Genomic DNA, 24,235 nt, shown 5'->3' on the forward strand with positions numbered 1-24,235 from the left:
GGAACGCAGAACGTTCCCCTCCTTGGAAGGTGCCTTGAGGTAGAACGGACGGGAGGTGTCTCTCAGGGAAGAATCTTGGTGTGGATTGGTGATGGAGTGAGTTTGTGGAGGTATTTGTGATGTAGCGGTATAACCTTGATATCCAGGATCAGGTTAGCGAGTCTTCTGTTGTACCAAGAGCTCTTGTCCGCTGAAATTCAGTTGATGAGTTGTGCCGGTGACGCTGTTCGAAGAGGTCATAGGTCAAACTGGCAGCCATTTTGTAAGTGGAGGCCGTGGTGCTGGCCTTGGAAGCTGGTTTTGTGGTGTATTGGTGATTTTAGGGATGGTATTATGGTGTTATGGGTGATCTTTGGTGATGTCCTGTGAGGTTTGAGGAGGCGAAATATGGGAATTATTGTCTGGGGACGCAGTAATGGCATCTGAGTAAAATCCTGCGGTTGAGGGAAATATTTCAGTGACTGGTGGAAGTGTAAACGGGTTCTGGTGTTGTGTGATGTGACGAGAACGTCATGTATTAACGTGTACTACCTCATGTTGTTTGTGAATTATCATTAGTATTAATATATATGGTTGTAACATAGAATAATCATGTTTTCTATTCCCCCAACATTGATCTGGAATTAGGGATGATTCCAAGTGTGCTGTGTCAAGGTAAAGGTAGAGTGAGAGGGTGTAATTCTGGCGATTTCGGGTAGGTCAGGTAGGCACTCGAAGTCTTTAAAAATCCAGACCTTTAAAACTTTCCGGGATCAGTGTAACGTCCACTTTCTTGGAAAGATAACCGGAATCGTACGATCGTAAGTGAGTAAGCGATCCTGACAATATATATATATATATATATATATATATATATATATATATATATATATATATATATATATATATATATATATATATATATATATATATATATATATATATATATGTGTGTGTGTGTTTATGTGTGTGTGTGTGTGTGTGTGTGTGTGTGTGTGTGTGTGTGTGTGTGTGTGTGTGTGTGTATGTGTGTGTGTGTGTGTGTGTGTGTGTGTGTGTGTGTGTGTGTGTGTGTGTGTGTGTGTGTGTGTGTGTGTGTGTGTGTGTGTGTGTGTGTGTGTGTGTGTGTGTGTGTGTGTGTGTGTGTGTGTGTGTGTGTGTGTGTGTGTGTGTGTGTGTGTGTGTATTTCTCTTTACTTATATATGTTGTACATGTATTCTAGTATATCATCATGTCTGTATGTTATTATTAAGGTTCTCGTTCCGTACTCTCTCTCTCTGATGTCACGCATTATCTGTTAATTGCTCCCATCTTACTGCTCTCTTTATTGTTATATCCAAAATCGAGGGCGCATTTTTTGTGGGGAAAAGCATCTGTACCAATCTCGACAATTATTATTATTATACATATGTATATTCACAATTTAATATATCCATTCCATATGCGTGTGTTCATATATTCATCCCATGTCTGTCCATGTCCAAGCAGAGTATTTTATTTTAAACTTTCTCCTCCTCTACCTCTCAAGGAAATTTCACCCCCACTTCCAGTCCTTACGGAAAACACCTGTGTTTGCTCTCAGTCCTTCTCGCTGGTCATTGGCTAAAATAACGAGATCTCTCATTGGCTGTTTCACCTCATTTCACGGCAGCTCATTGGTAATTTCTTCTCCTCCAAAACCAAAACGTGATCCACTTAGTTCAGATAAACACAGCCCACATGGTAGCGAGCACTCAGTCCCGTCCGAGAGTCAGTCACGAACAGTCAGTCCTCAGTTCCGCTGAGTCACAGTTAGTCTTGAGAGACGCTGCTCAGTCATCATTTCATATCACTTCAGAGAGAGGGAATATCAATCGTCACGTTACAATTTTGTCTCGTATCAAGTGTGTACATTCTCTGTTATTAAATCAAGAAGAACTCTCATCATACGCGTCTTTTACTCGAACACACCAACTATATCAACTTATAAGCACTCGTAAATTACTCATTGAAAAAGGCACATATTCACACACATCACAAGTGTATCGCAGTGTCCCCAAGATTATATTTCCTCTCACGCAGAACAACCGTGTCCTGAGATGTTCTGAAGTAATTAAAGAAACATCCGTAACCTCTCATAGATGTCTTCATATGTGAAACAAGCTAATGGGAAGGAGGGAGAAGGACGAAAGAAGGACTAAAAAGAAAATATGTTAGACTAGAGAAAGGAAAGAGTACACACACACACAGACACACACACACACACACACACACACACACACACACACACACACACACACACACACACACACACACACACACACACACACACACACACACACACCTCCCACAACTCTCTCTCCTTTCCCTATTAAGGCACGGAGGAAAAATTCCTTAACCTTCCAGCCAAGAAATAATGAAGGGAAAAAAAATGAATTTGCCTTCTTCCTCTTTCCTCTTCTTGTGAGTCGTGAATCAGAGGGAATATGAACCAAGGAAAGAGAAATATCGTGACTTTTTATGGAGGGTATTCTTTTCTCACTTTTTTTCCTGCCTTCCTTCCATCACATAAAATTTGTGAGTTAGGGAGAAAAAAAAAGTATATATATATATATATATATATATATATATATATATATATATATATATATATATATATATATATATATATATATATATATATATATATATATATATATATATATATATATATATATATATATATATATATATATATATATATATATATATATATATATATATATATATATAAAGTGCAATGAGCAGAATGGTGATTTTTCAGTGAAAGAGAGAGAGAGAGAGAGAGAGAGAGAGAGAGAGAGAGAGAGAGAGAGAGAGAGAGAGAGAGAGAGAGAGAGAGAGAAAGAAAGTAGAAAGAAAAATGAAAATGTATGCATGAATTTGGACAATGAGGACATCAAGGAGAGAAACGACGCTAGTGATGCCAGTAAGGTATGACCTTCATACCTTATGAGGAGGAGAAGTAAAACTACATCAATAACAGCAAAAAGAAGAAAAAGAAGAAAAGAAATAATAATAATAATAATAATAATAATAATAATAATAATAATAATAAGAAGAAGAAGAAGAAGAAGAAGAAGAAGAAGAAGAAGAAGAAGAAGAAGAGGAAGAAAAATAATAATAAGAAGGAGAACAAGAACAAGAACAAGAACAACAAGAACAATAGAAACAAGAATAAGAACAAGAACAAGAAAACAACAACAGCAACAACAACAACAACAACAACAACAACAACAACAACAACAACAACAACAACAACAATAACAACAAGAGAACGTGGGAGTAGAAAAGTCATATCGATGTGTGTGTGTGTGTGTGGGTGTGTGTGTGTGTGTGTGTGTGTGTGTGTGTGTGTGTGTGTGTGTGTGTGTAATAATAAATAAAATAATAATAAACGGTTTATTATTTAGGCAGTTGACAAACTGAAAATGTACATAGGGGATGGGGAAAAACTTAACATTAATCCTAAAGGTAAGTCTAATCTAGGAGGGAAATACTATTGATTGATGGCTCGCACCATGGTGGGAATCGCACTGAGTCTGTACCGGTCCGTGCGCGGCGCCTTCAAGGGCGTTATTTTGTTGTGGTGTCTGGTGGCACGGACCGGGCGAGGCGCGTCGGGCGGCAGCATGTTTCTGAGACGTGGATGATGCAGTAGTCTCCTCCCAAACTTCTCCAGAGCCTCTCGGTGCCTGGTGGATATTCTGGACAGACTCAGGGTGGTCAGGGCTTCTTCATAGGTGGTGTATGCAGGGACAAGGATGACCCTGCACGCCCTTTTCTGCACACTCTCTAGCTGTAGCTGTTGAGTGTGTGTGAGGGAGGAGGACCACGCTGGGGAGGCGTACATGAGTTTGGGGAGGATGAAGGTAAGGTACACCCCCCTTAACTCATCTGTCGGCGTCCCCAGCGACCTGAGTCTGCGCAGCATGTACAGCCTGTAGGTAGCTGATCTCACGGTGCTGGCGACATGCTGCTTCCAGGTCAGCTGGTCGTCCACCGTGACTCCGAGAAGCTTGGCACATTGGACCACCTGGAGGGGGTGAGGGCCCACTGTGAGCCGGGGAGGGGGCACTGGTACAGTGGAGGTACAGAAATGCATCACCACAGTTTTGCTGTGGTTGATGGTCATCCTGCTCTCCTCTGTCCACGTCTGCAGTCGCTCCAGAATTGCTTGCAGTGGCGAGTAGTCCGGGTTCTTGGTGGAAACTGGGACGCCCACGGTGCAGTCGTCCACACACTTCCAGCGATGGGGGGTGTCGGTGAGGGCGTCGTTGATGAGGAGGAGGAAGCATAGAGGACCCATCTTGGTCCCCTGGGGGACTCCACATGTCAGCTGTTGGAAATTAGAGACAGAGCCCTGATAGCGAACGGCCTGACGTCTCCCTGTGAGGAAGTCTGCTAGCCACGCTATCAGATTAGGAGGGAGACCCAGACTTACTGCCTTGCTGATGACAACAGTGTGATCAACAAGATCAAAGGCGTTTTTGAAGTCCACAAAAGCAACAGCTAGAGAGGTGTTTCGCTTGTCCAGGTGGCTGTGGATGAATTCAAGGAAGCTGGTCAGGTAATGTGAGGTGGAGGTGGCTTTAATATTTACGAATTGTCTGATATCCACGGTGTTACAAATTTTGGTGTATGCCCAGTCATATACAAAATCTTCACAAATAAGGCTAGGGATGGGAGTGATAGAGACTGGCCTGAGGTCATTGAGTGACTGAGGACTGGAAGTTTTGGGGATGGGGGTGACGTAAGATGTCTTCCAGTCCGCGGGGCAAGAGTGTTGGGAGAGTGAGGCGTTTATTATGGAGCATAGCGGTGTTGCTAGCTCTACAGCAAATTCCTTGTAAATTTTTATAGGAAGGTCAGTGGGTGTGGTGGATCTTGGTTTAAATTTAAGTATTCTCTTAAAAACATCCATCGCCTGGACAGTGTGTGGAGGGGAGGGAGCGGGAAGATAGGCAGGAAGCGGAGTGGTGTGGAGAGGAGGAAAGGTTTGACATATAGCAGCAAAGTGATCGTTCATCTCCTGAGCCGCAAGATTAGCAGGAAGGTGTGAGGTGCAAGGAAGAGATGAAGTGTGCTTTTGTAAGCCACACAAAGCTTTGATCTTAGCGTACCACTGTCTGTTGTTGGTCAGCTTGAGGTGGTGTATCTTGTCTGGGTAATAGCTTGCCTTTGCATTCTTAATCTCCCTGATTACTCTGTTTCTTAGTTTCCTGTAAAGGACCGGGCAGGAGTGGAACGCCCAGGTCCGCTGACGCATGAGTCTTTTAATGCGGGGCGTCATCCAGGGAGCATCAGACGGGTGAGTTGTGACGCTCTTGGCTGGGAAGTAGTGGTGGAAGGCTGCTGTGGTGGTGGCGACGTAATTTTGCCATTTTAAGTGGACGTCCTCCTCATCCAGCACCTCGGTCCACGGGTGTTGTGTCACCCACTGCCCAAACTCCCTCATGGCTGAGTCAGGCATGGGGCGGTGGGTCCTGGTGACAGCTGACCGGGGGGTCGAGGTGGTGGGTGTGGGTGACCACAGTATGGAGAGGTGGGTGCTCCGTCCCATGGGAGGCAGCGGCTTGGGTGGCGAGTACTGCTGGCCCAGGTCTGTGAGTATAAGGTCGAGGATGGCTTGCTGGTGGGTGGGGAAGTCCACGACCTGGGTGAGGTGGAGCTGGTGTAGGATATCGTTGATATCTAATCTGTTAAAGTCCCCACAGATGACCAGCTTGGCAACAGGATACCTCACCCTCAGGGCATCAGCAGTGTTGATGATGTGAGCGGTGAGTAACTGTGCTGTGGCGGCTCGTGGGGGGTGGTACACGACGCAAACTATGATGGAGGCCGTGTTGCTGGGATGGGAGGGGGGCGTGACTCTCACCCACAGGGCCTCCACACCGGCAGGAATATCGACAGGGAGGTGTGAGGGGCTGAGGGCAGAGCGGCAGAAAACGGCCACTCCCCCCCCCCCCTGCGTCGTCCTGACCTGTGTCTGTGTGTGTGTGTGTGTGTGTGTGTGTGTGTGTGTTTACACATATAACAATACCTCCACAAATCCTTCTCTATATTTAACAACAAAAATGGATCCCCTCCGTTTCCTCTTACAGAAAAGAAACGAACGAACCACAATCATCACCAAAAGCACTGGACGAAACCACCTATAGTTGCAGTCACGAGAACTGAAGGTTGCATCATCGCACTTTGGTAACCTTTCCGTCTGAAACCGTACATGCGGTACGCTTTAGGAATACTTACTGCTTTTACTGTTATACAAGCAGCAATTGTTATCTATTGTGTGCAATTCTAAATATTCAATATTTAGCTGTATTCACAATTGCTGCCTGCTTTTAATATTAACAATGACAAGTATTCCTAAACCGCACCGCATGCGCAGGTTAGTATATATACAGTGCGGACGGGCAGGCTGGCAGAACACGATGATGAAGTCTTCAGTTTCAGTGACCACGATTCTAGAGTCTAATATGAACGCAACGCACCTTGATGCCGTAGTTGGACTCCTCGTATAAGATGGAGATGTAGGACCAACCAAGCTTCTTCATGATCTCTACCATTGCCTTAACCTGGTAGTGGTCGGAAGGTATGGTGCGAGAAAAGTGCTCGAAGCGCTGCTTGTTGCTCAGCTCCGGCGACGTGGAGAAGAAGCTCATCTGCGGGAAGAGAAGGAGGAGAATGTCAAATAAACAAATGTGTTAGTTTACAGAAAAATTGCAATGCATAAACGCATCATTCTATCATGACAGAGAGAGAGAGAGAGAGAGAGAGAGAGAGAGAGAGAGAGAGAGAGAGAGAGAGAGAGAGAGAGAGAGAGAGAGAGAGAGAGATTTAATTGGTAATTTTATTGGCTATTAAGAATACAAAGTACATTATAATACATAATAGGTTTCCAGTTACAGTCTACCGAGCGGAACTGTTTTATGGATTTGAAATCATAAATAAGTGTGGTAGCACAAGACGTGTTTAGGGCTCTTGTGACAAATGGTATACATAATATTATACAATATTATAAATATTGTAAATAAGAGGATAATCAGAATATAGTAAAAAAGCTAAATAATATGATATCGAAGAAAATGTACTGATAAACATAATCTTAATTTCATATTTATAATGAAAATAACACAGACATTGCAATAGCTAAAACTAATATATATATATATATATATATATATATATATATATATATATATATATATATATATATATATATATATATATATATATATATATATATATGTATAACTTCATAAATTGATCAGAAAATTATCAAAATAAAAAGACAATACATTGTTATGGCCATAAATCCTTGCCCTTCCCAGAGCTTCCTCAAATGGACTAGCTCCCCACCAAGTCACCACCTACATAACTGGGTGCATGGCTTAGTATAGGCTACAAGGTCCTCTTTTGACTCTTGCACCCTTTACACGAACGGTCGTAAAGTCAGGTCACACTAGTGAAGTCGCCAGCCTGTTTCTATCCACGCACAGGCAAAGAAAATACTCCACCAACTACTAATTCCATCATCTGAGAAAGAATCACCAGTTACGTTCAAGGGAAAGACAATTACAACGAGCGACAATCATATATAAGGTCTAAGTATAAAATCCAGTTGGACAATCGGTCTCAGTAACAAATCCATCCAATGTCCAGTAAAGTGCTATATTTCTCGCTGGGTAGCCACTGTCCAACACAGTGTTATATATCTCGCTAAGTAGTGTTGTTTACTGCCTCCTAGACGATAGGCCTTGATATGGCCTGCAGAGGAAGTAAAGTCTCACTACCTGGCAATACACTTACGCTCCTCTGTGGCCACACTCTCAAGGAGAGTGAAATATTTATTATCTATTTATTTATCTTTTTTTTTTGTGTGACATCATGGGGTGACTGGTTCCAGCACTAAGCGCCTTGAACTGTAACACATTTTTTATTTTTTTATGTAGGAGGGTCACTGGCCAAGGGCAACAAAAATCCAATTAAAAAAAAAAATGCCCACTGAAATGCCAGTCCCATAAAAGAGTCAAAACATTAGTCAAAAATTGATGGATAAGTGTCTTAAAACCTCCCTCTTAAAGGACTTCAAGTCATAGCAAGGTGAAAATACAGAAGCAGGCAGGAAGTTCCAGAGTTTACAAGAGAAAGGGATGAATGATTGAGAATACTGGTTAACTCTTGCGTTAGAGAAGTGGACAGAATATGGGTGAGAGAAAGAAGAAAGTCTTGTGCAGCGAGGCCGCGGGAAGAGGGGGAGGCATGCAGTTAGCAAGATCAGAAGAGCAGTTAGCATGAAAATAGTGGTAGAAGACAGCTAGAGATGCAACATTGCGGCTGTGAGAGAGAGGTTGAAAACAGTCAACAGTCAGTTAGAGGAGAGGAGTTGATGAGACGGAAAGCTTTTGATTCCACCCTGTTTAGAAGAGCATTATGAGTGGAACCCCTCCCAGACATGTGAAGCATACTCCATACATAGACGGATAATGCCCTTGTATAGAGTTAGCAGCTGGGGGGGGGGGGAAGAAAATCTGGCGGAGACGTCTCAGAACGTCTAACTTCATAGAAGCTGTTTTAGCTAGAGATGAGATGTGAAGTTTCCAGTTCAGATTATAAGTAAAGGACAGACCGAGGATGTTCAGTGTAGAAGAGGAGGAAAGTTGAGTGTCATTGAAGAAGAGGGAATAGTTGTCTGGAAGGTTGTGTCCAGTTGATACAAGGAGGAATTGAGTTTTTGAGGCATCAAACAATACTGCCCCAATCATAAATTTTATAGAGATCAGAAGTCAAGCGTTCTGTGTCTTCCCTGCGTGAAATGTTTACCTCCTGAAGGGTTGCAGAGAGAAGGATAGAAACCGCAGGAGGGTAGTTTGGAAATCAAAGCTTTGTGCCAGACTCTATGAAAATCTTTTGATATGTCCAAGGCAACAGCAAAAGTTTCACCAAAATCTCCAAAAGAGGATGAGCATGACTCAGTAAGGAAAGCCAGAAGATCACCAGTAGAGCGACCCATACTGGCGATCAGATAAAAGGTTATGAAGTGATAGATGTTTAAGAATCTTCCGGTTGAGGATAAATTAAAAAAATTTAGATAGGCAGGAAATTAAAGTAATAGGACGGTAGCTTGAGAGATTAGAACGGCTAATCTTTTTAGGAACAGACTGAATGTAGGCAAATTTCCAGCAAGAAGGAAAGGTAGATGTTGACAGACAGAGCTGAAAAAGTTTGACAAGGCAAGGTGCAAGCACGGAGGCACAGTTTCAGAGAACAATAGGAGGGATCCCATCAGGTCCATAAGCCTTCCGAAGGTTTAGGCCAGCAAGGGTATGGAAAACATCATTGCGAAGAATTTTAATAGGTGGCATGAAGTAGTCAGAGGGTGAAGGAGAGGTAGGAATAACCCCAGAATCGTCCAAAGTAGGGTTTTTAGCAAAGCATTGAGCAAAGAGTTCAGATTTAGAAATAGATGTGATATCAGTGGTGCCATCTGGTTGAAATAAAGGAGGGAAGGAAAAATAAGCAAAGTTATTGGAGATATTTTTGGCTAGATGCCAGAAGGCACGAGGGGAGTTAGATGTTGAAAGGTTTTTACACTTTCTGTTAATGAAGGAGTTTTTGGCTAGTTGGAGAACAGACTTGGCATGGTTCCAGGCAGAAATATAAAGTGCATGAGATTCTAGTGATGGAAGGCTTAAGTACCTTTTGTAGGCCTACTCTCTATCATGTATAGCACGAGAATAAGCTGTGTTAAACCAAGGTTAGGAAGGGTTAGGTCAAGAAAAAGAGTGAGGAATGTACGCCTCCATTCTAGACACAATCACCTCTGTTATGTGTTCAGCACACAAAGACGGGTCTCTGACATGGAAGCAGTAGTTATTCCAAAGAAAATCAGCAAAATACCTCCTCAGGTGCTGTGTACTTATCATTGAATCCAGCTGTGACCTCACTGAACGTTTTCCTTTGTGTCTCAAACCACAAGGGGGCAGTCACAGCCTGCCATCTAAAGGCAACTCTTTTCCTCCACACAAAACTACAAGCATCTAATAACACACACACCTTTCACTCAAAAATTTCAAAATCATCATGGCGACTTTTACACCAGCCTCAGTCCCTATCTGGGGAGGGGACTATAAATGTCCCCAGGTCGGACTGCCTTTCTGTCAACGATCCTAAGTGTCTTGACACCCCCCTCAACTTTTTCTTCATTAACTTCAGCAACACTCGCGGTCTAAGATCTAATTTTCAATCTGTAGTACACCACCTCTCCTCATCTAAACCTCCTCTTCTTTTCCTCACTGAAACTCAGGTGTCTGAGGCAACTGACAGTAACCCCTTTTCTGTTCCCTCCTACTTTCTCTGTCCTCATTTTCGATCCAAACCTGGATGTTGCGTTTACGAGCGCAAAGGCTTAACCTGCTCTCTTGCCCACGCTCTTGAATCTTCTGAGCTTTCCACCATCTGGTTACGACTACACAGTCACTCTCAAACTAAATTTATATGTACTATATACCTCTCACCTAACTCCTCCGACTATAAGAAATTCTTTGACTACTTAACTTCCAAAGTGAAGCACATTCTGACCCTCTTCCCTTTTACAGAGATCTTCATTCTTGGAGATTTCAATGTTCACCACCAGTTTTGGCTTTCCTCTCCCTTTACTGATCATCCTGGTGAACTAGCCTTCAACTTTGCTATCCTCCATGACCTAGAGCAATTCGTACAAAACTCTACTCGTATTCCTGACCGTCTTGGAGATACGCCCAACGTTCTTGACCTTTTCCTGACCTCTAATCCTTCTGCTTATGCTATCACCCTTTCTTCTCCATTGGGCTCCTCCGATCACAAATCTTGTCCTATCCCTCCAATCCTTTCTCAGGATCCCCCTAAGCGAAGGTACCTGTTGCGTTTTGTCTCTGCTAGTTGGGAGGACCTGAGGAGGTATTTTGCTGATTTTCCTTGGAATGACTACTCCTTCCATGTCAGAGACCCATCTTTGTGTGCTGAGCGCATAATAGAGGTGATAGTGTCTGGAATGGATGAGTACATTCCTCACTCTTGTTCTCGACCTAAACCTTCCAAACCTGGTTTAACACAGCTTGTTCTCGTGCTATACATGATTGAGAGGTGGCCCACAAAAGGTACTTAAGCCTTCCATCACCAGAATCTCATGCACTTTATATTTCTGCTTGGAACCATGCCAAGTCTGTTCTCCACCTGGCTAAAAACTCCTTCATTAACTGAAAGTGTCAAAACCTTTCAAGATCTAACTCCCCTCGTAACTTCTGGCATCTATCCAAAAATATCTTCAATAACTTTGCTTCTTCTTCTTTCCCTCCTTTATTTTCAACCAGATGGCATCACTGCTATTACATATATTTTCAAAGCATAAGTTTTCGCTCAAACCTTTGCTAAAAACTCTACCTTGGACGATTCTGGGCTTGTTCCTCCCTCTCGTCCACCTTCTGACTACTTCATGCTACCTATTAAAATTCTTCACAAGAATGTTTTCCATGCCCTTGCCCTAAACCCTCGGGAGGCTTATGGACCTGATAGGGTCCCTCCTATTGTTCTCCGAAACTGTGCCTCTGTGCTTGTACCTTGCCTAGTCAAAATCTTTAAGCTCTATCTGTCAACATTTACCTTTCCTTCTTGCTGGAAGTTTGCCTACATTCATTCAGCCTGTTCCTAAAAAAGGGTGACCGTTCTAATTCCTCAAACTACTGTCCTATTTCTTTAATTTCCTGCCTATCTAAAGTTTTTTAATCTATCTTCAACAGGAAGGTTCTTAAACATCTATCACTTCATAACCTTCTATCTGATCGCCAGTATGGGTGATCTTCTGGCTTTCCTTTCTAAGTCTTGGTCATCCTCTTTTAAAGATTTTGGTGAAGCTTTTGCTGTGTCCTTGGACATACCAAAAGCTTTTCATAGAGTCTGGTACAAAGCTTTGATTTCCAAACTACCTTCCTACGGTTTCTATCCTTCTCTCTGTAACTTCATCTCAAGTTTCCTTTCTGACCGTTCAATTGCTGCTGTGGTAGACGGTCGTTGTTCTTCTCCTAAATCTATTAACAGTGGTATTCCTCAGGGTTCTGTCCTGTCACATACTCTCTTCTTATTATTCATTGATGATCATCTAAACCAAACTTCTTGTCCTATCCACTCCTGCGCTGATGATACCACCCTGCACTTTTTCACGTCTTTTCATAGACGTCCAACCCTTCAGGAGGTAAACATTTCACGCAGGGAAGCCACAGAACGGCTGACTTCTGATCTTTCTAAAATTTCTGATTGGGGCAGAGCAAACTTGGTATTGTTCAATGCCTCAAAATCTCAATTCTTCCATGCATCAACTCGACACAACTTTCCAGAAAACTATCCCCTCTTCTTCAATGACACTCAACTGTCCCCCTCTTCTACACTGAACATCCTCGGTCTATCCTTTACTTATAATCTGAACTAGAAACTTCACATCTCATCTCTATCTAAAACAGCTTCTATGAAGTTAGCTGTTGTGAGACGTCTCTGTCAGTTTTTCTCATCCCCCCCCCCAGCTGCTAACTCTGTACAAGAGCCTTATCCGTCCATGTATGGAGTATGCTTCACATGCCTGGGGAGGTTCCTCTCATACAGCTCTTCTTGAGAGGGTGGAATCAACAGCTTTTCGTCTCATCAACTCCTTTCCTCTAACTAACTGTTGACTGTTTTCAACCTCTCTCTCACAGCCGCAATGTTGCATCTCTAGCTGTCTTCTACCACTATTTTCATGCTAACTGCTCTTCCGGTCTTGCTAACTGCATGCCTCCCCTCCTCCTGTGGCCTCGCTACACACGACTTTCTTCTTTTTTCTCACCCCTATTCTGTCCGCCTCTCTAATGCAAGAGTTAACCAGTATTCTCAGTCATTCATCCCTTTCTCTGGTAAACTCTATGAATTGAATTCCTTCAAGAGGGAGGTTTCAAGACCACTAATTTTTTACTACTGATTTGTCCCTTTTATGTGACTGGCATTTCAGTGGGCATTTTTTTATTGAATTTTTTTTGTTGCCCTTGGTCAGTGTCGCTCCTACATAAAAAGAAAAAAAAAAGACATATAATATATATAGATCAAAAATAATAATGCACCAAGTATAGACCCCTGTGGTACTCCAAAATTGGTATTAGTCAATTAAGATGATGTGTTGCTTTAAACTGTGTACTGTTGTCTGCTGTTTAAACAGCTTCGGAACCTCTTGTTTGCAATACCGAGGATACCGTATACATTTGATTTATCTACTAATATTAAGTATGAAAGTGTATCGAATGTTTTAATAAGGTCACAAAAAATTATTAGTTATAATTTACTATCAATGGCTTCATAAACACGTTCGCAGAGCTGCTGCACTGTAAGCTCTGTGTTGTATTTGGGTCTGAACTCATATTGGTGAACTGACAATAATGAATACATAGTTGGATAATTCATTAATCTTTTAGCCATATTTTTTTTTTCAAAAATTTTGCTAAAGCACATAATTTTTGAAACAGGTCTATTTCAATATAATGATTCATCATCTTTCTTGAATATTGGAGTCACACGTGCAATTTGCATTTTCTCTGGAAAACACTCTTATGGAACGATCTATTAATGATGTATTGTAAGAAAGCTGAAATTATGTTACTAAATCTCTTGACTATTTTTATATCGATCATGTTGTGTACTGGTGAAGTGATTTTAAGATCTTTTATAATGTTTTCAATTTCATGTGATGATGTCGGTTATTAAGAATGATGAAATGGCACGCTTAGAAAGATATGTTTCGAATCGTACAGGTGATGGTTGCATGGCTTGATGAAGGATGTTTCCAATGTTACAAAAGAAACAATTAAGTGATTCTGCTGTTTCCTTATTATCAGAAGTAGTTTTAACATCAAAAGTAATGGAGACTGGTAAGTGATGAATATTCTTACCCATTATGTCATTGACAACTTCTTAAGTTTCCTTTATATTGCCAGCGTTTTTGTTTAGTTCTGATTTATGATAAATGGATCTTGCTGTTTTAATTACTGATGTTACTGTGTTTCTATATTTCTTAAACATGTGTTCATATGTTATAGGCCATTTTCCTGAAAATCTCTAAACTGCTACGCTCTTTAATAATTTTTTTTAGGTTGAGTTATAAATGGCTTCTTTAGCTGATTTTTTTTTTCTTAAATTTATATTTTTTTGATAGAAAATATTTGCTATAAAAATATGTAAAATTGTCGATGAACGTATCACAAATCTCATTAAGGTCTGCTAAGACTAGTGTCTCATAATTCTAATTTCTTACATCCGATAAAAAATAATAAATAAAAAAAAAATAAATAAAAAAAAAAAAAAATCCATATTTGCATTAGAGAAAATCCTCTTGCGAGGTGTAGTTTTGACACGCTGTGATCTAACAACTGGACGGGGAAAGGAAGTGAAAGCTGGAAAGTGGTCACTGACACTTGTATAAAGAATACTACTGGCCTGAAAGGTTATATTAATTGTCCAGATGTGTTAGATGAGTGTGGCTGAGACATTAGTTACCCTTGTAGGTTTGGTAATGGTTGGGTAGTACATATATGAATACAAAGAAGTCTCTAAATTTCCGCATATGGCTAACATTTTTTAGTAAGTTGATATTGAAATATCCTATGAGGTAACACGTTAGCTTAAATTGAGAAATAGTAATTAAAATGTTCTCCAAACGTTGACAAAAAATCATCAATGGTTATATTTAGTTGTTTATATAACATACCAACTATGAATTTAGGTGGCTATACTATTGCTAAAACATTGTTTCCATATGAAGTAATTGGAAATAAGAACATAAGAACATAAGAAATAAGGGAAGCTGCAAGAAGCGACCAGGCTTACACGTGGCAGTCCCTGTATGAAACACTCCTACCTATTTCCATCTGTTATCCCCATCCATAAACTTGTCTAATCTTCTCTTAAAGCTCTCTAGTGTCCTGGCACTAACTACATGATTACTGAGTCCGTTCCACTCATCTACCACTCTATTTGAGAACCAATTTTTTCCTATCTCCTTCCTAAACCTAAATTTTTCAAGCTTGAACCCGTTATTTCTTGTTCTACCTTGGTTGCTGATCCTAAGAATTTTGCTTACATCTCCCTTGTTATAACCCCTATACCACTTAAAGACTTCTATCAGGTCCCCTCTTAACCTACGTCTCTCTAGAGAATGTAAATTTAACCGCTTCAACCTCGCTTCGTAAGGAATACTCCTCATCCCCTGGATCCTTTTAGTCATTCTCCTCTGTACTGATTCTAATAGACCTATATCTTTCCTGTAATGTGGGGACCAGAACTGCACAGCGTAGTCTAGATGAGGTCTGACCAGCGCCAAGTATAACTTTAATATTACTTCCGGCCTTCTACTTTTAACACTCCTAAAAATGAATCCTAGTACCCTATTTGCCTTGTTTCTGGCTTCTATGCATTGTTTCCCTAGACGGAGTTCAGAGCTAACTATAACTCCTAAATCTTTCTCGTACCCTGTACCTACCAGAGTTTGGGTGTTTAATGTGTACCTATTGTGTGGGTTTCCTCTACCTACGCTAAGCACTTTGCATTTATTGATATTAAATTGCATTTGCCATCTATCCGTCCATTCATTCATTCTATCTAAGTCTGTCTGCAAGGCGATGGCATCCGCTTCTGACCTAATTAATCTACCTATCTTTGTGTCATCCGCAAATTTACTAACATCGCTACTAATTCCACTATCCAAGTCAAGAGAGAAATAGATTTCATTTATAAGCTTGGCTGTATATGGGTTACATAAATACACTGCTAAGCCTCCCCACTTATGCTCCTATAACTAAGATGTGCATTGTAATCGACTAAATTGTATTATGAACAAACTGAATCATTTGAGCGAGTCCGACATGCCTCCATAATAAGGATCTTGGTTTCAAAATATGATAAGCATTAATCAAATAATTCACTGAGGTGTAAAGGCACATTATTTTTTTATTAATGGACAAAATATTTAAACTACTACTACTAGTACTACTACTACTACTACTACAAGAGAGAGAGAGAGAGAGAGAGAGAGAGAGAGAGAGAGAGAGAGAGAGAGAGAGAGAGAGAGAGAGAGAGAGAGGTAAGGACACCGGAGAAACAAGGACAGAGGGCAGGAGGAGGAAGAGGAAGGGGAGAGGGAAACATGAGAGGAAGGCGTAAAGGTGGAATGTAGAGGAAGAAAAAATAGCGAAAATGGAAGAAGGTACTGTACGTGTGTATATGACTTAAGAACTGTAACAGTGAAAACATCTATAACTTGAACGCTAGCAACTTTCATGACTGCGACATTCTTAAGTCTTATTATCAAAATTGTCATTATAATCCTTGCTGGTTATGACACCGTGATCTTGAATAGTTCTTTCCCCTTCGCCTGGTATCCTACACTTCTTGATTATGTAACTCATCAATAGAAACCTCATGAAATAAATAAATAAATAAACATTTAAGTAAAAAATATTTCCTTTGCTCTTTCTTTGTGTTCTTGTGTGTTCCTCTACGGTGGACACCGGAATTTCAGCCTTGGTTGTGGCTCAAAGATGATCTCTCAGAAATGTGATGCATTCGAAAGTGTTTGCTTTTCACTGCACTCAGATTTTGTATGAAAGGGTTGAAAATTGAATGAAATGAGTATTTTAATTAGCCAAAGCGACGCCTACATGTTCTTTTATTTATTTATTTATCTATTTATTTTATTTTATTTTTATTTATTTATTTATCTTATCATTTTCTTTCCTGAGTGAGGAGAGGAGGAGTGAGTGGAGGAGAAGGATTGATTACAAGACCCGAGAATGGAACCAGTGGGTGGGCAAAATGAGGCGTCCATCGACCTGTGATGATAAGTACTCCTCCTCCCCTCCTCCTCCTGCTCATTCACCTCCACTCTTACATCTTATTACCGCCATCATCATCACCATTAGCCACCATCAGTACGTCAACAGCAGAATGAGTCACTGCAGGGAGCCTCGTGGCCTCAGCCTGCCCACATTGCGCGGGTCACCTCACCATCTAGCCAGTATTCAGAATGAGTCTCGTGAAGGGAAGCGTGTCTCCGTGAGTCACATTCCCTCCCGTGACTGACGTCACGTGGATAGGCATAAACGTTCAGTTGAATTTCCCTTCACTGAATTCTGGAATAGACTCGGGAATCAGGTTGTCAGTGTCGAGTCAGTGGGAAACATTAAAAGACCAGACAAATCCATCTATGGGTAAGGATGACAGGTGGAAAAATATTTCAAATCCTGGCCACGGTTCAAGAGTAGGAAGGGCACACACCCGGAATAATGGTTCCCAAATGCCAAATCAAAGTCCTTCGTTAGAAGTATCGTCCTATCCCTAATAGATTAAGGAAACTGGACATAAAAGCCGGAAAAAAAAATGCTTTCATGTTGGTGGAGTAGAGGCTGGTAGACAAAGAACACGTCCTGCCCCCAATCCCCAACCCAAACTCTGCCACCATATTCGCTCCCCAACACAACATCTCTTCCCCCTTAGTCCCACCACAGTCTGACAACCAGCCAGAAGCCTCCCAGATTAAACACGCAAATTCTCCTTAGGCCTCCTCCTTCCCTCACCGCAATGGGGATGGAGGGAGGGAAAGAAGAGATGAGGACGGGGGAAAAAGAAAAGAAGGGAAGGGAAGGGAAGGGAAAGGAAGGGAAGGAGAAGGGAAGGGAGAGAGGTGGTAGTGTTTTGACAGTGACGTGTGAGTTTAATATCGAAGCATATGAATATCTCTTGCTATCTGCATGAAACCGTCAGACTTTTGCGAAGCAATTATTGTATGAAACTTGTACCTATTTCCACCAATATTCCTCATCCATAAATTAGTCTCATTCTCTTTTTAAAGCTATGTAAGGACTCGGCACTAAAACCTAATTACTAATTCTATTCCTTTCATCTACCATTTTATTTGAGAACCAGTTCCTTCCTGTCTCTTTCTTAAATTGACTACGAGTATATCAAGTTTGAACCTATTATTTCTTGTCCCATCCAGATTACTGCTCCTTATCTCTACAGCTTTTAGGAGACGATAATTTTTCTTATTTTATTTTTAACTGATGAAGGATGTTTTGTATGTTCTTGTTTAATATTTGTACAGTGATGGACGATTTCTTGTTTTTTATTTATGTTTGTATCATTTCAACACTGGTGAAGGAATATTTCCTGTGTTTTTTTTTATTTGTTTATTTATTTTATTATTATTATTATTATTTTTTTACTGTGATGGAAGTGTGTGTGTGTGTGTGTGTGTGTGTGTGTGTGTGTGTGTGTGTGTGTGTGTGTGTGTGTGTGTGTGTGTGTGTGTGTGTGTGTGTGTGTGTGTGTGTGTGTGTGTTTTCTTTTTTTCAATAGTAATTAATTATTTTTTTGTCTTATTTTAAATGCTTCAACAGTGATGTAGGATTTTTTAAATTGATTTCCTTATTTTTCCAACAGTAATGGAGACTATTTGTGTTTTGTATGTTAGACGCATAACATTCTCATGCATTCCACCCTTTCTCATTCATTCACCTATTCACCTACTGCCATTCATTCATTCCACTCCTTTCCATCTCCCTCACAGTGTCTAAAAATGCATCCATTACTCTCTCTTTCACTCTATTTATCCATCAATATATACATCCATAAATACATAAGTACCTCAACCCATCCATCTGCCTCGCCTATCTCACCCTCTTCACCCTTCCACCTCCTCCTCCTCCACCTTCTTTTCCCTTCAGTAATCACCTGGTCTAGAATCCTCCTCTTTCTTCTCCTCTTCTCCCTTCATTAATCTTTTATCATCCTTTCCCCTCCTCCTCTTCCTCCTCCTCTTTCTCCTTCCCCTTTCATCATTCTTTCTTTCATCATCCATTGTTTTCATAAACATTTGCTTTCACCACCTGTAGAATCTCAGATTTGTTTCCTTGTACAGTAATTTTAATGTCAGTTTTGTATGAGAGAGAGAGAGAGAGAGAGAGAGAGAGAGAGAGAGAGAGAGAGAGAGAGAGAGAGAGAGAGAGAGAGAGAGAGATGGGGGGAGGGGGGATAGGTGTGAGTATGTTCGAGGGTCAGGTCATGCTGAAATGCGAGAGGTGAGGTCGAGGCGAGTAGATGAGGGAGTGGAGAGGATGGAAGGGGCCGAGATGAGGGGATTAGGTGAAGTAAATGTAGATGGGTTGTATAAATATTTCGTAGCTAAATTGCATACCAGTCAGTTAGCAAACATCCCGTATAGAACAATAAGATCACAGAAAAATGACCCTAAATGGATGACTGCTAGGTTAAAATATTATATAGGGCGGAAGAGAAGTTTATATAAGAGACTAAGGACAGGTGAAGAAGCTTTAAGGCCACAATATAATGAATTAGAACAGTCAAGAGGTTAACGAGGAAAGCTAAGGGCAATTATGAATTAAAGGTAGCCAGCCAGGCGCCAAGGGATTTTATCAGGTATATAGGACGAAGAATAAGGATACTATATATCCATTAAAGGCAGCAGATTGGGAGTTGGTTAGTTCTAGGGAGGAGATTAGTAAAATTCCGAATGAGTATTTTTCAACTGTCTTCACCCAGGAAGACATGCAGGGAATGCCAAATAGTGAACAGATGTTTAGAGAAGATGAGAAAGAAGCTGAGACATATTTCCATAACTAAGGAAATATTGGAACATGAGGTAGATCGGCGAAAAGAGTTCAAGACACAAGGACCAGATGATATGTATCCCAGAGTACTGAAGGAATGAAAAAAAGTTATTAGTGAGTCGTTAGTTTCTGTCTTTAGGAAATCACTTGAGTCAGGTGAGGTACCAGTAATGTGGAGGCAGGCTAATGTAGTACCCATCTTTAAGAAAGGTGATAAAACTTTGGCGTTTAATTATAGATCTGTCAGCTTAACTTCAGTTGTTAGTAAGATATTAGTCAATAATAGCAAGGAATATTAGGGACCATTTAGACAAACATAACTTGATAAAAACAGTCACACCATGGCTTCACGCAGGGGATGTCTTTTTTTTCTTTTTATGTAGGAAGGACACTGGCCAAGGGCAACAAAAATCCAATAAAAAAATATGCCCTCTGAAATGCCAGTCCCATAAAAGGGTCAAAGCAGTGGTCAAAAAATGATGAATAAGTGGCTTGAAACCTCCCTCTTGAAGGAATTCAAGTCATAGGAAGGTGGAAATACAGAAGCAGGCAGGGAGTTCCAGAGTTTACCAGAAAAGGGATGAATGATTGAGAATACTGGTTAACTCTTGCATTAGAGAGGTGGACAGAATAGGGGTGAGAAAAAAGAAGAAAGTCTTGTGCAGCAAGGCCGCAGAAGGAAGGGAGGCATGCAGTTAGCAAGATCAGAAGAGCAGTTAGCGTGAAAATAGCGGTAGAAAACAGCTAGATATGCAACATTGCGAGAGAGAGGCTGAAGACAATCAGTTAGAGGAGAGGAGTTGATGAGACGAAAAGCTTTTGATTCCACCCTGTCTAGAATAGCAGTATGAGTGGAACCCCCCCAGATATGTGAAGCATACTCTATACATGGACGGATAAGGCCCTTGTACAGAGTTAGCAGCTGGGGGGGGGGGGTGAGAAAAACTGGCGGAGACGTCTCAGAACACCTAACTTCATAGAAGCTGTTTTAGCTAGAAATGAGATATGAAGTTTCCAGTTCAGATTATAAGTAAAGGACAGACCGAGGATGTTCAATATAGAGGAGGGGGACAGTTGAGTGTCATTGAAGAAGAGGGGATAGTTGTCTGGATGGTTGTGTCGATTTGATAGATGGAGGAATAGAGTTTTTGAGGCATTGAACAATACCAAGTTTGCTCTGCCCCAATCAGAAATTTTAGAAAGATCAGAAGTCAAGCGTACTGTGGCTTCCCTGCGTGATATGTTTACCTCCTGAAGGGATGGACTTCTATGAAAAGACGTGGAAAAGTGCAGGGTGATATCATCAGCGTAGGAGTGGATATGACAAGAAGTTTGTTTTAGAAGATCATTAATGAATAATAAGAAGAGAGTGGATGACAGGACAGAACCCTGAGGAACACCACTGTTAATAGATTTAGAAGAACAGTGACCGTCTACCACAGCAGCAATAGAACGGTCAGAAAGGAAACTTGAGATGAAGTTACAGACAGAAGGATAGAAACCGTAGGAGGGTAGTTTTGTGCCAGACTCTATCAAAAGCTTTTGATATGTCCAAGGTAACAGCAAAAGTTTCACCAAAATCTCTAAAAGAGGATGACCAAGACTCAGTAAGGAAAGCCAGAAGATCACCTGCAGGGCGGCCTTGACGGAACCCATACTGGCGATCAGATAGAAGGTTGTGAAGTGATAGATGTTTAAGAATCTTCCTGTTGAGGATAGATTAAAAAACTTTAGATAGGCAGGACATTAAAGCAATAGGACGGTAGTTTGAAGGATTAGAACGGTCACCCTTTTTAGGAACAAGTTGAATGTAGGCAAACTTCCAGCAAGAAGGAAAGATAGATGTTGACAGACAGAGCTGAAAGAGTTTGACTAGGTAAGGTGCAAGCACGGAGGCACAGTTTCGGAGAACAATAGGAGGGACCCCATCAGAACCATAAGCCTTCCGAGGGTTTAGACCAGCGAGGGCATGGAAAACATCATTGCGAAGAATTTTTATACGTGGCATGAAGTAGTCGGAGGGTGGAAGAGAGGGAGGAACAGGCAAAGAATCGTCAAAGGTAGTTTTTAGCAAAGGTTTGAGCAAAGAGTTCAGCTTTAGAAATAGATGTGATAGCAGTGGTGCCATCTGGTTGAAATAGAGGCGGGAAAGAAGAAGCAAAGTTATTGGAGATATTTTTGGCTAGATGCCAGAAATCACGAGGGGTGTTAGATCTTGAAAGGTTTTGATATTTTCTGTTAATTAAGGAGTTTTTGGCTAGTTTGAGAACAGACTTGGCATGGTTCCGGGCAGAAATATAAAGTGCATGAGATTCTGGTGATGGAAGGCTTAAGCACCTTTTGTGGGCCACCTCTCTATCATGTATAGCACGAGAAGAAGCTGTGTTAAACCAAGGTTTAGAAGGTTTAGGACGAGAAAAACAGTGAGGAATGTACGCCTCCATGCCGGACACTATCACCTCTGTTATGCACTCAGCACACAAAGACGGGTTTCTGACACGGAAGCAGTAGTCATTCCAAGGAAAATCAGCAAAATACCTCCTCAGGTCCCACCAGCTAGCAGAGGCAAAACGCCAGAGGCACCTTCGCTTAGGGGGATCCTGAGGACGGATTAGAGAGATAGGACAAGATAAAGATATGAGATTGTGATCGGAGGAGCCCAGCGGAGAAAAAAGGGTGAGAGCATAAGGAGAAGGATTAGAGGTCAGGAAAAGGTCAAGAATGTTGGGCGTATCTCCAAGACGGTCAGGAATACGAGTAGGGTGTTGCACCAATTGCTCTAGGTCATGGAGGATAGCAAATTGTAGGCTAGTTCACCTGGATGGTCAGTGAAGGGAGAGGAAAGTCAAAGCTGGTGGTGAACATTGAAGTCTCCAAGAATGGAGATCTCTGCAAAAGGGAAGAGGGTCAGAATGTGCTCCACTTTGGAAGTTAAGTAGTGAAAGAATTTCTTATAATCAGAGGAGTTAGGTGAGAGGTATAGAGCACAGATAAATCTATTATGAGAGTGACTCTGTAGTCGTAGCCAGATGGTGGAAAACTCGGAAGATTCAAGAGCGTGGGCACGCGAGCAGGTTAAGTCATTGCGCACATAAACGCAGCATCCAGCTTTGGATCGAAAATGAGGATAGAGAAAGTAGGAGGGAACAGAAAAGGGGATACTGTCAGTTGCCTCAGACACCTGAGTTTCAGTGAGGAAAAGAAAATGAGGTTTAGAAGAGGAGAGGTGGTGTTCTACAGATTGAAAATTAGATCTTAGACCGCGAATGTTGCTGAAGTTAATGAAGAAAAAGTTGAGGGGGGTGTCAAGACACTTAGGGGCGTCGACAGAAAGGCAGTCCGACCTGGGGACATTTGTGGTCCCCTCCCCAAATGGGGACTCCGAGGCTGGTGTAGGAGTCGCCATGATGATTTAAAAAATTTTTGAGTGAAGGGTGTGTGTTATTAGGTGCTTGTAGTTTTGTGTGGAGGAAGAGAGTTGTCTTTAGAGGGCAGGCTGTGACTGCCCCCTTGTGTTGTGAGACAGCACCCCCTGAACAGTGCTTTAGACCTCACTGGGAGTAATTATCGTTTCGGCAGGTGTGTACTGCCTCCTCCTATAATATTTCCAGTATTTGCATCATGACCTGAATTCTGCGCTGGACTGCATAAGGTGTGGCATTGGTAATGGAGGAGGTGGAGAGAACGAGTAATGAGAAAAGAGTGGGAATATTAAAACAATATAGAAAAAAAAACTATAAGTGGCCAGGGAAGGGAAGAACAATAAAAAAAAAGTCAAAAGAAAGATTTGATTTACGATGTTATGAGCTGGAACTGTTTGTGTGTGTGTGTGTGTGTGTGTGTGTGTGTGTGTGTGTGTGTGTGTGTGTGTGTGTGTGTGTGTGTGTGTGTGTGTGTGTGTGTGTGTGTGTGTGTGTGTGTGTGTGTGTGTGTGTGTGTGTGTGTGTGTGTGTGTGTGTGTGTGTGTGTGTGTGTGTGTGTGTGTGTGTGTGTGTGTGTGTGTGTGTGTGTGTGTGTGTGTGTGTGTGTGTGTGTGTGTGTGTGTGTTAAGGGCCACAGAATATTTTCAGGATTCAGGCAAGCCATTTGGTTCTAGTACCCACTAGATTCCCTCCAAATGTGTTGAGAGAGAGAGAGAGAGAGAGAGAGAGAGAGAGAGAGAGAGAGAGAGAGAGAGAGAGAGAGAGAGAGAGAGAGAGAGAGAGTCTAGATGAAACAAAGAGATACGAGATCAGACGAAAGAGAAAAATACTTCCACAGAAGAAAACACAATAAAATGCGAATATACAAGAAGCAGAGACAACAGAGGGAAATCGAAAAGGAAGACAGAAGAACCGAAGTGTGGTCGGAAAAATTTCTGAGGCAGAGGAGGAGACAAGAACACCCAGGTGGCGCAGGCAGACTCACGGGAGGGCGACAGGAAGACGCAAGACTTATTATTTCTATGAATACATTTGGAGGAATTTAGAGGAGATTTTCTGCATCCCAGTGAGAGAGAGAGAGAGAGAGAGAGAGAGAGAGAGAGAGAGAGAGAGAGAGAGAGAGAGAGAGAGAGAGA

General features: G+C 41.5%; 1 protein-coding gene across 1 annotated transcript in view; it reads right to left on the bottom strand.

Annotated features, from left to right (window-relative positions):
* Nucleotides 1-236: 236 nt before the first annotated feature.
* LOC135115802 (metabotropic glutamate receptor 3-like) overlaps nucleotides 237-24,235 on the bottom strand; it is a 35,148-nt gene continuing 11,149 nt past the window's right edge. Inside the window, exons 3-4 of the mRNA XM_064032817.1 lie at nucleotides 6,493-6,663; nucleotides 237-434 (exon numbers count right to left, since the gene is read on the bottom strand). Coding sequence (XP_063888887.1) covers nucleotides 237-434; nucleotides 6,493-6,663 — 369 coding nt within the window. The remainder of the gene's footprint in view (nucleotides 435-6,492; nucleotides 6,664-24,235) is intronic.

This window comes from Scylla paramamosain, chromosome 29 (assembly GCF_035594125.1).
Source record: "Scylla paramamosain isolate STU-SP2022 chromosome 29, ASM3559412v1, whole genome shotgun sequence".
Taxonomy (NCBI): domain Eukaryota; kingdom Metazoa; phylum Arthropoda; class Malacostraca; order Decapoda; family Portunidae; genus Scylla; species Scylla paramamosain.